Source organism: Rutidosis leptorrhynchoides, chromosome 4, assembly GCF_046630445.1.
Source record: "Rutidosis leptorrhynchoides isolate AG116_Rl617_1_P2 chromosome 4, CSIRO_AGI_Rlap_v1, whole genome shotgun sequence".
In the NCBI taxonomy this organism is placed as follows: Eukaryota; Viridiplantae; Streptophyta; class Magnoliopsida; order Asterales; family Asteraceae; genus Rutidosis; species Rutidosis leptorrhynchoides.
In genome coordinates, this window is record NC_092336.1 from 15,341,435 (window position 1) to 15,354,431 (window position 12,997).

General features: G+C 33.3%; 2 protein-coding genes across 2 annotated transcripts; one reads left to right on the forward strand and one right to left on the reverse strand.

Moving 5' to 3' along the window:
• Positions 1 to 10,290: 10,290 nt before the first annotated feature.
• Positions 10,291 to 10,898, reverse strand: LOC139840430 (uncharacterized). The gene is made up of 2 exons (XM_071830697.1): positions 10,871 to 10,898; positions 10,291 to 10,757 (listed from the first exon to the last, which is right to left on the reverse strand). Exons 1-2 carry the CDS (start codon positions 10,896 to 10,898, stop codon positions 10,291 to 10,293), a joined length of 495 nt encoding a protein of 164 aa, XP_071686798.1.
• Positions 10,899 to 10,968: 70 nt separating this feature from the next.
• Positions 10,969 to 12,525, forward strand: LOC139840431 (cytochrome P450 94B3-like). Its single transcript, XM_071830698.1, has one exon. The coding sequence runs from the start codon at positions 10,981 to 10,983 to the stop codon at positions 12,523 to 12,525; it is 1,545 nt and encodes a 514-aa protein (XP_071686799.1). The 5' UTR covers positions 10,969 to 10,980.
• Positions 12,526 to 12,997: the final 472 nt, after the last annotated feature.

Below are 12,997 nucleotides of genomic sequence, written 5' to 3' on the forward strand. Positions count from 1 at the left end.
AAAAGATTGGCTCGATTGAAGAAGAAGAAGAAGAAAAACAAAAACAAAAAAATAATTATTGGCAAAACGTAAGGTAGAATTAAAAGATGGGACTTTACCGGTGTTGATTGGTCGTAGTGGGAAAAGATATTGCGATTGAGAGGCCCCCACGTGTAAAAGTTTTTTTTAAATTGTGGTACGTTTTGAATGTAGATGTTAAGCTAATCCGAGGTCAAAAAAGATGGTGAATGAGGCTTCCACTTCGGGTACTTGTAAGCTTAAAGATCACATTGATGACTTAGACTACATGGACGCAATTCAAAACTTGTTTTTGGGGTCTGAAGATGGTAGAGATGGCAGTTCATCGGCATACGAGAATGGAAAAATGTTCGTTGAGGATTTTGCATCATTCGATGAAATGATGAGACGTTTGGCCGAGGAGAGCGGACCGGGTGATGAAACGGCCAATGTGTTATCATCGGTGGCAGAACCAGAAATATTTTTCCACCGGGGGCGTAATTTTTTTTAAAAGCGCTTACATGCACTATAAATTTTTTTCTTTCATTCTTCCATGAAAATACTACTTTTTAGGTCATGGGCTTTTGGGTTAGGGGGCATAATATGGAGGCTTTGAGGCTAAATACAACATTTTTCTTCAAAGTAAAAGTCTAACAATTAAAAAGATGGAGGCTTTTGGGTCATGGACTTTGGGTTGGGGTAAAAAAAAAAAAATCCAAAAATTTAACCTTAAATATTTCAAATCCAGTGGGGGCCCCTGCCTCACTCTAGTTTTGCCCATGGTTATCATACAAATAGAGAATTGGTCCGGGAAGAATATTTTGAAAGAGACGGTTAATGGTAAGTTGAAAATGGCGGGAACCTACAAATTAATTGGTTGAGTTCTTCTATCGTTTATTTTTTTTTTCAGCTTGTTGATTTCACTTAGTTCGTTTGGTTTGGTTCCTGTTATTATCGTGTAGTATTCGGTATAGTATTGGTTAAGTTGTTTTAATATTTATCGGGTTGTTAGGGAGACTCATTTATAGATATTTTTCGTTTAGTCGGTTGCTTTCTAGGTGCGAGCTTCTCCATTTCAATCGTTGATTTGTATTCTTTGTTGAGGGTGTTCTACTTTGGAAAACGACCTCGTTTTTATAAATTTTTATTATTTTCGGGGAAAAAAAACACACACACTGTAGCAACACTTTTGCTACGTTTAATTGCTTATTGCATGGCTGTCATATCTACAACACATCCTACTTAACATCCACACAATCACCAAATCTATATCATAATTTATTTACAAACATTGCAACTTGAAGTAGCATATCTAACCCGTTTATATTGACCAAAATTCGCCTAATACTTTGTACATCTTGAGCGCATTCCGTGATTGTCATAAAGTGTCATCATCTCTGCAATTAACTTTTGGATGAGCATGGTCCAATTGGTATGGACCTAAAGTTGGGACCTCGAACGACTACTTGTTATGGACGGTGTATGCCCAATTCAGGACCAAAGTGTTCCTTTCATGATCAGTTACACTCACGTCACATTCTTATTGAAGTGGCAGCAAAAAATCGCTTAGGGCTCGAAACCACGCATAGAAGTTTTATCTTCTTTAGGAGAAGTTGTCTAAGATAAAAGGCACGTGATAAATGAGAACAAGTAAATAGGGTTTCAAACAATATCATGCATACAACTTTAAAATAACGTGGAAACACCAAGTACACTCATTTAATTCCTCACTTATTTCTCATCTGAGCACAACCTCTACCATAACAATTAAATAGTTAATTAATAATTATTTGCCTTTAAGATCATTATCATTAAGCATAATAATTTGGCCTTCAACATATAAGATGAATAATGGTATATAAGATGAACAATGGTAGATACCAATCTACGTTAGTAAAGTTTTACTATTATGATTACTATTATTACTATTATTGTTGAAACTACCTTATATTATCATTTATTCATTTTATGTGTGTAACAATATTCAATCCCGCACATGTGAGGTATGTGAGAGGTGAGATGTAGGTGCTGTTTGTTTTTTAAGATGTTTTTGTCTGAAGATCTGCGGACCATGTCTGTTAAGAAGATGTGGTCTGAAGGTCTTTATGCTGAATAATGAAGACTGTTTGTTTTTATGTCTGCAACATAACTTAATTCTGTCTGCAGCACTTAGAAGCACATTTCTAAGTCTGCGAGGCTGCAGACATAATAAGACATTATTTTATCTTATGTCTTCAGAAAAACAAACTGTCTGCATTAAAAACGTCTGCCGGCGCGCAGACATAAGAGATAATAAGGTCTGCAGACAGGAAAACAAACAACACCGTAGACAATTCTTCCTCTACCCTAGACTAGAAGAGAAATCGTCTCTCTAACCACGAGTTGAGAAAAATTCTCCACCTACCGGAAGAGAAAGTCATCCACCTCTCTACAGAGTAGAGAGATTGCTTCCGTAAGGACCTCCAGCAAAAAAAAAAAAAAATTTATATGAAGGGTAGAACAAATATCATTTTATTTGTGTAGATCACTCATAATTGAAAAGAATTTTATATATCATCATAAGTCACATATTGTTTCATTTAGTATGAAGGGTAGAACATACGGAAAAAAAATGACATACAAAATCGTTATTTAATATCTTATTTATTGTCTCCTACGAAAAAATTTGGGCGACTTTTTTCTGCGTCGTAAAAAATAATTGTTTCTGGTCGCTTACATCTTCGGTTCTTTTTCACGTCAAATTTGTCTTTTTGGTTTATTGACTTCGATTGCTGGTTATGGGTAAGAGTTCGGGGGGAGGGAAAAAGAAAAACGTCCAAGAAACTCAACCTAGCGTTTTGAGGAGTCGCACTATTTTTGGAGAAGATAAGGGTGTATCGACTGAAATTCTTGGTTCGGTTACAAGGCCAGATGTTGTGGATGTTGCAGCCGGGTGTATTGTACAATTTTTTATGTACATGTGAATGATTCACATGTACGTGTACATGTGAACGTACGGGGTTTAGAAGACAAAGTTGATTCTTTGTCGATGAAGGGTGCTTATGATGATCATGATGAGCATGTAGTGTACACTCTATTTCTCTATCATCAAATGACGAGAAAAACCAGGGTGCGCAAAAGGGAGGTGACTCAGTTAACAATGGAGGTGGTAATGCTCATAGTCAGGGGGAAGCATATTTTATACATCTCTGTACTGAATGGTAATACTGATGGCAATATCGACGTTAATCGCAAGATTAACTTCCGTTATTATGAATTAAGAGATAAGCCTGAAGAGGGTATCGATGGGGAGATTCTGTTATCATCGATTAAGGGAGCGAATGAAAGGTATCACCATACTTTGTACGAAGATTTTAATGGTAAAAGACTTGCTTTTCCGGTAGTCCAGAACTACGTTCCGAATGCATGAAAGAAGTTTGGTAGAAAACTATGATGAATGCAAAGGATTTTTTCTTATTTAAATTTGAAACGGAGGAAGGTGTGCATGAAGTACTGGAAAAGGGACCATGAATGCAGTGGCGGAACTTGAACTCGAATACAGACGGGGCGGTGTAAAAATTTAATAAATTTTTCATTGTCAGCAGGGGTAAACACTAAAAAAAACCTAATTTTTTTCAATTTTTTTTTTTAGTGTAAAATTTTTTGTTCCGTAAAATCCAGGTGGGGCGGATACCCCCTTTGGGTTCCACTAAGTACCGCCACTGCATGGATGATTCACACTATTTCAATTATCTTAAAGACATGGTCTTTGCATCTAAAATAGGTAAGCTCATATTGTTGGATTCGTTCACAAGTAAGATGTGTTTAGAGTCATGGGGTCGTCCAAACTATGCTCGGGCTACGTTGAAAATTTCTGCGACTACTAACCTTAAGGGAAGTTTTAAATGTTTCAACCCCAAGTTTGGTGGGCGTTGAAAAAAATGTGGATGAGGCTCAAATAGAGTATGAATGTAGGCCACCGAGGTGATCTTGTTGTTTGGTTTTTGCACATATAAACTCAAAGTGTTCAAAAGTTACTGAGAATAAGGATAAACAAGCAACTAATGGTCTTCTGGATGTGATGAAGAAGAAAGGAAAAGGTGTTGCACATATGAATCATAATAAGGGTACCATGGGGGGTTTTAGTGAAATGTCCCGTTCATATCGATTATAAACATTTCATATTAATTGATTTCGTTGCGAAGTTTTGACCTCTATATGAGACGTTTATCAAAGACTGCATTCATTTTTAAAACAAACCATAACCTTTATTTTATCGATAAAGGTTTAAAACCATAACGTAGATTATCAAATAATGATAATCTAAAAGATAACGTTTTACACACGACCATTACATAATGGTTTACAATAATATTACACATCGATTTAAATCTCCGAATGCAGTTTTTAAACAATATATTACAAGCATGCTGACTCTAATTCTTGTCCTTAAATTAGCATGCAACAGCGGAAGCTCTTAATAATCACCTGAGAATAAACATGCTTTAAACGTCAACAAAAATGTTGGTGAGTTATAGGTTTAGCCTATATATTTATCAAATCGTAATAATAGATCACAAGATTTCATATTTCCATTTCTCATAAACATCATGCATGCATATAGTCATCTGCATAAAAATCATTCATATGGATTGAACACCTGGTAACCGACATTAACCATAATGCATAGAATATTCCCACAGACATCGTCATCTGTATAATAATAATCTCGAAGTACTAAAGCCATCCATAGACATGAATGGGGGTTGTTAGGCCCAATAGATCTATCTTTAGGATTCACGTCAATTAGGGGTCATTTCCTTAATTCTTAGGTTACCAGACTTGAAGGGCGATATTCGATTTCGATAATCCAACCATAGAATGTAGTTTCGCGTACTTGTGTCTATTTTGTAAAACATTTATAAAACTGCATGTATTCTCATCCCAAAAATATTAGATTTCAAAAGTGAGACTATAACTCACTTTCACAGATTTTCAAATCGTCGGAAATAAGACTTGGCCACGGGTCGATTCACGAACCTATAACAAATATATACATATATATTAAAGTATGATCGAAATATATTCACAACATATTTTATTTACGTTTTTTAACGATTTAAGTTGTTAAGTTAGCAGTCCAACGTTAGTAGTTCACAATTAATTGTCAACAGTTAGTAGTATAGAAATAAATCAATATAATTTCTCGAATCAATCCACGACCCAGTGCATACAAGTCTCAGACTAGATCACAACTCAAAGTATATATATTATTTTGGAATCAACCTCAACTCTGTATAGCTAACTCGATCATTACCGCATATAGAGTGTCTATGGTTAGGGATGGCAATGGCCATACGATGCGGTGGATATCCACCCGATCCACCCGCTTCGTGATGGATATTGATGAACTTAAATGGATATGGATACGGATATGGATGAACCTTAATGGATATGGATATGGACATGGATGAATAGTTTCATCCATGAATATATCCATTACCACCCGAAATATATATACAAATACATAAATATAGATAAATGCTTACATATTAACTATTACAAGTTCATTTACCGTCAAATTTACATTTTACTTATAACCCTATAATGAGATAACTATAATATATTACAATACAACATGTATATCTAACAAAATAAACTTACAAATTTCATATTTAATTTTTCATAATCTATGTTTTATAGTAAATTTAATAAATTTTGTTATATCTTCGACAAAATTATACATTCTTATGAATAGATTTTAAAATTATGTTATGTTTTATTTATTTTTATTATACTACGTTTTTATTTTAATAGCATATTAGAAAATATTATAACTTTTTTTAATATCCATTGAATATTCATTAATCCGCTTAATCCACTGGATATGGATATGGATGGATGATGTGAAACTAAATGGATATGGATATGGATGAACAAAAAATAAATGGATATGGATATGGATACGGCATCACCCGATCCATATCCGATCCATTGCCATTACTATCTATGGTTGTTCCAAATAATATATATAGATGACGTCAATATGATATGTCAAAATATTGTATACGTGTCTATGGTCTATCAAGATTACATAATATATGTTAGAATACATGTATAATACAATATAAGTTAGTTAAGTTATGGTTAGTATGGATTTGTTATAAAATTTACGTACCTACAACAAGTAAAATTTTCCAATTTTGTTTTATCCATAACTTCTTCGTTTTAAATCCGTTTTGAGTGAATCAACTTGCTATGGTTTCATATTGAACTGTACTTTATGAAAATAAACATAAAAAATATAGGTTTATAGTCGGAAATATAAGTTACAAGTCATTTTTGTAAGAGGTAGTCATTTCAGTCGAAAGAACGACGTCTTGATGACCATTTTGAAAAACATACTTCCACTTTGAGTTTAAAAATGATTTTTTGATATAGTTTCATGTTCATAAGAAAAATCATTTTCCCAGAAGAACAACTTTTAAATCAAAGTTTATCATAGTTTTTAATTATCTAACCCAAAACAGCCCCCGATTTTACTACGACGGCGTATGTCCGGTTTTACGGCGTTCTTTGTGTTTCCAGGTTTTAAATCATTAAGTTAACATGTGTTTAGTTGATTTTAAAGTTAAGTTAGAAGGATTAACTTTGTTTGCGAACAAGTTTAGAATTAACTAAACTATGTTCTTGTGATTACAAGTTTAAATCTTCGAATAAGATAGTTATATATATATGAATCGAATGATGTTATGAATATCATTACTACCTCAAATATAGTAGGTAAACCTACTGGAAATAACAAGAAATGATCTAGAGCTTCAAAGGATCTTGGATGGCTTGGAAGTTCTTGAAGTAGAATCATGACACAAAAACAAGTTCAAGTAAGATTTTCTACTCGAATTAAGATAGTTATAGTTATATAAATTGAATCAAAATATGAATATGAGTATTACCTTGAATTAGAATGATAACCTACTGTAAGTAACAAAGGTTTCTTGATCTTAGATGATTACTTGGAATGGATTAGAAAGCTTGGAAGTATACTTGCAAACTTGAAAGTATTCTTGATTTTATGAAACTAGAACTTATAGAATTTATGAAGAACACTTAGAATCTCAAGTTAGAACTTGAGAGAGTTCAATTAGATGAAAAAATTTGAAGAATGAAGGTGTTTGTATGTGTTTTAGGTCGTGATATATGGATTAGATATAAAGGATATGTAAGTTTATTTTCTTGTAAATAAGTCATGAATGATTAATAATATTTTTGTAATCTTGCTAAATAATTCATACTAGATTACAAAGAATAGTTCCCACTTGTTTGATGACTCATTAAAGGCTGCTAAGAGCTGATCATTGAAGTGTATATACCAATAGTATGTACATCTAGGAGCTGTGTATTGTATGAGTACGAATACGGGTGCATACGAGTAGAATTGTTGATGAAAATGAATGAGAATGTAATTGTAAGCATTTTTGTTAAGTAGAAGTACTTTGATATGTGTCATGAAGTCTTTCAAAAGTATACTAATACATCTTAATACACTATATGTATATGCATTTTAACTGAGTCGTTAAGTCATCGTTAGTTGTTACATGTAAATGTTGTTTTGAAACCTTTAAGTTAACGATTTCGTTAAATGTAATTAATCCCATTGTTATTATATTTAATGAGATGTTAAATTATTACATTATAATGATAACATGATGTTCTAATATATCTTAATATGATATATAAATATTAAGACGTTATTACAACGATAATCGTTACGTATAGATATCGTTTTGAATTTCTTAAGTTAGTAGTCTTGTTTTATGTATAAGGTTCATTGTTAATATACATAATGAGATACTTTAATTACCATTTCATCATGTTAAACATATATATATGTTCATATATATAATATCATATCATATACAAGTTATAACGTTCGTGAATCATCGGACAAACTGGGTGGTCAAACGTTAACACAAAAACCGTTTCAAATAATCAAGTCTTAACAAGTTTGATTGCTTAACATGTTGGAAACATTTATTCATGTAAATATTAATCTCATATAATATATAATCATGAAAAAGTTCGGGTCACTACATTTAGTGTTGGTAAACCAAAATATAAAGTGGTCTCGTCTAAAGAAGAGTCGAGATGAGAATAAAAAAAGGTTTGTAGGTGGGACGAGTAAGGAAAAACATGTAGAGGTTCATAAATCATAATTCGCTTGGTACTCTTGTGGATCAGTTAGCGATATAGAACATGATGAACAGGAAACTGCAACATTTATGGCTGAGAAGAGTGCGTCTAAGGCCTCGCCCCCCTTTGGTATGGTGTAATTGGAACTAGTATCATGTCATCTAATTAAGTGTGTGGTAGGTGTTCTTTGTTTTGCTAGTTCAATTTTGATGGTAGGTTCTAGCTAGGTCTTGTGGTTGTTTGAGAGGCTGCAAGGTGTGTTTGTGGACTTTGCGCTTGTGGTCGATATTACTATTTGTATATGTATTATTTTTATTAATAATATTTACTGAATAAAAAACCTTTATCAAAGTCGTTTTTAAATATTACTGCATCCGTCTCATATTAATAGTCCAGTTTTGATTTTAAAGGGTTTTTTTTCAACTTTACTTTAAATTATTTTGTCCATATTATATAATACTTGATGAACGTTATACCGGTAAAACATATTTAAAAACTAATCCATTGATACGATTTTTATCAAATAATATTTAATACAAATAAATATATTTAAATTTAAACTCAAAATTATAAGAAAAGACTTGAAAAGTTAAAACAGGTTATTAATATGGGAAATGATATTTCCAACATTTATTTTACTTCTTCCACCACAATTTCATGTTTTGTTCCCTAAATATCCTTCAATAAATTATAAGAAAAAGTTTTAAATAATTTGTGCAAATCTTTCATTGAGGGTAATTTAGACATTATAGGTGGAAGAAGTAAAATGAATGTTGGATATATCATCTCCCAATTAATATGAGATGGAGGGTGTAATGAAATAAAAAACAAAATGAAAACTCGAGTACGTGACCTCCAAATGTACAACATGAGTAAATTTGAAGCTGACTTATATGCTATATGTTTTTTTTCTTCAATATATTCAAAGTCAAATCTAAATATCTAATTATATAGATAGATATATATACGGGATATATAATCATATCGTAGAAAATAAAAAGTGTATATATCAAAAAGGATTTGTATTGACAAAGACAAATGACAATAGACAGATATAAAGAATTGTAGTCTAGTGGCCGGTGAATGCTTGACTCTTTTTAGCGCCGAAATCAAGTCGGCATCCATTTAGGTCGATCGTTACTCAAATTACCTTATTACCTTCCTTTAATTAGATTATGATTTATTACTTTAATTTCATTCATTTCTCATTTCTAATTTTATCATCGTACATTATTACAGTATTATTTTTGTCTCAAAAATTTTTATAACTTTCAAAAGGATACATGAGTATGTCAAATATTCTATTTTACCTTTGTTTGTTACACTCATTTATATGTTATTCATGAAAGATGTTAAATTGTTAATCAAACATTATCTTTATCTTATTTATAAGGCAAAACTGTCATTATTAAAAAAAATTTAAAAAAACTTAAAAAGAATTAAGACAATAAAGTTGGGATGATCGAAGTTACTCATTACTTTATACGTAGGTTTGTCTATTTTCTACATATTTAAATAATATAAAAATAATATAGAGCTTGCCTACATATATTTGCTCTTTAATTTTTAACGGTTCAAGTTAAAGACATATATCATGTATTGTTCACTCTATTAGGTGAGATCTATATATAATTTTTATATCCATGTATCGTTTTTCTTTTTTAACAATGACTTACATAGGTTTCAAGGTTTGGTCAGTGAGACTTAATAGTAGAAGGATAATAATTAGTATACAAAGTTAATTTAATTTCAAGGATTAGCACGAAAAATTGTAATGCGGATGATCTTTTGCGCAGTAGCTTATCTAACCTTAATTTAAGTGACATGCGTAGTAATTAAAAAAAAAAAATGCGTTGAAAATGCATATATTATACAATTAGCCGTACGTAGAAATAAATAACTAAATACGTAGAAATAAATAGTAACTAAAGAACGAGGTATGGTACATCTTCATATGTTTTTTTTTTTTGAAAAGCAAGAAGGACTTATATTAAACAATCACGAATAGTACATGGTTGACTGAGCAACCTTAACAACACAATACATCACGAAAGAAATAGAGAAAACAAATTACACCGCCCTAAGCTAATTGCAAAGATTGCAACTAACAAAAGAGAGAAACTAAGGTTGTGAGAACCATTGAAGCCAATCCATAATATGACCCTTGCAACGTCGTGAAATCCAATCGTATGAAAGAACTTGAACCTCGCTAAATAAAGATGGGACCGTCTCGAGCTTATTCTTGAACACCTTTGCATTTCGATTCTTCCATATAATGTAACAAACCACCCAACAAACCGCTTGCCATTGGTTCCTTTTGTGATCATGTGCTACGCTGTCGAAGGTACCATTAAAAATATCCTCATACCCGAATAAAGCCGAATTATACCCCCACCATTTAAGGACTTTCGCCCATATGTCTTTGGCCATTTGACAAGAAAAAAGTATATGTTCCACCGTCTCAATGTCACCATCACAAATCGGGCATCTCACGCTGTTCAAATTGATGCCCCGTTTATCTAACTCGAACTTTACCGGTATACGTGAAAAAGATAAAAGGTCCCATGTTTTCTTAAAAGCACGTGTTTCTGATGACAAAAAGAAATTGAACTACAATACCATATATTGCGGCTCGCGTGAAAAACGTGACTTAAATCACATGTTTTTACAAAATGTTTTATCACGAATTAGTCACATGTACTACAGTCTACAAAGTAAGTTTTAGCCATCTATATATACTTCACTTCACTTCACCACCTTTAATTTTGTAACCAACCACCAGCACCATCAATTAACCACCACTTTACAACCATGTTTTTTCATTGTTTCCATTTTCTTTCTCTACTATTTGTACTTTTTTACTTGTTTTCTTTACTTAGAATCTTAATAGCATCAACTTCTTCCACCATCACCGCCACCAGGACCACCACGAGTACCAATAATAATGGTAATAAGTCATATCCTTTCATTGGATGCCTAATTTCGTTTCACCGAAATAGCCATCGGTTGATCCATTGGTTCACGGACCTTCTCAAAGTATCGCCATCACAAACGATTGTTTTACATCGCTTTGGGCGAAAAAGTCAAATGATAGTCACAGCAAACCCTAATAACGTCGAACACATTCTCAAAACAAACTTTGAAAACTACCCTAAAGGGAAACCCTTTACGGATCTCCTTGGGGACTTTCTTGGAATGGGAATATTTAATGTCGACGGCGATCTATGGAGTACGCAAAGAAAGTTAGCTAGCCATGAGTTTAGCACAAAATCGCTACGTGAATTTGAGGTTAGTGTTCTTGAAGAAGAAGTATCGAAAAGACTTATTCCATTGCTAGAGAAGTCGGTTCAAAATAATGATGTTTTGGACATGCAAGATGTTTTTAGAAGGTTAGCTTTTGATACCATATGTAAAATTTCACTTGGGTGGGACCCTTGTTTTTTGGATTATACTAAGCCTGTTCCGCTGCTAGCGTCAGCTTTTGACTTAGCAGCAGGAGCCAGTGCAATGCGTGGCGTTGCACTGGCCAATTGGGTGTGGAAAGCAAAGAGATTATTGACCATTGGAAGTGAAAGAAAGTTAAAAGAAGCGGTGGGGATTGTACATCGTGAAGTAGATGACATAATTCGCGAGCGAAGACAACAAATGGCGGGAAATGAAAGTCGAAGAGATTTGTTATCGATGTTTATATCCGCTGGTCATGATGACGAGCTTGTAAGAGACATGGTGATAAGTTTTCTCATGGCTGGAAGAGACACTACCTCAGCCGCGATGACGTGGCTCCTTTGGTTGCTGACGTGGCACCCTACCATTGAAAAAAATGTTATTAAAGATGTCACGTATATGACAAATGATGAAAATAAGTCGTCACTAAACTTTGACGACTTGAAAAAAATGGACTATTTGAAAGCATGCTTATTTGAATCAATGAGGCTATATCCGCCCGTTGTATGGGATTCGAAGCATGCCAAGCATGATGACGTGTTACCGGACGGGACACGTGTGTACAAAGGAAATAGGGTGATGTATTTCCCATATGGTATGGGAAGGATGGAAACATTGTGGGGAAAAGATTGTTTGGAGTTTAGACCGGACCGGTGGTTTAGTGAGTTGGGGGATTTTAAAATGGAAAGTCCTTACAAGTTTCCGGTTTTTCAAGGTGGTCCAAGGGTTTGTTTGGGGAAAGAAATGGCGATTATGCAAATGAAGTATGTGATGGCTTCAATTCTAACAAGGTTTGACTTTGTACCGGTTTGTTCTGACCAACCGGTTTTTGTTCCTATGTTAACGGCTCACATGGATGGTGGTTTAAAAGTTAGGGTACGTAGAAGAATTGACGTTTGTGATCAGCTATGAATTAGTACTCCGTATAACTTAAGCTTACATGTACTTTTTAATCAATACTCATTACGTATATATCTGTATATTTTATATTTTATATATTACTCCGTATGTATGAAATGAAATGGTATCGAGTATTGACCATAAGCTTTATATTTTTAGGGTTGCAACGTGATTTTTCATATGAGTGGCCGGGTTTACTAATTATCTCCCTTTTTCCGAAACTGTTCAATAGATACTTATGTTCGAGTCTACCATCACATAAACTCGAATCAAACAGATAGTTCACTTATGATCACCAAACGATCAGGGCCGGCTAAGGCTATGGGCGAAGCGGGCGACGGCCCGGGGCATCACACGGTTAGGGGCATCATTTCGAAATTTTTTTTATTAATATCCATAGTTTAAACCTTATAAAGATATATGTTTACGTAACTGTTGAGGGCATTTTATAATCATTTCGCCCGGGGCATGCAAAAACTTTGAC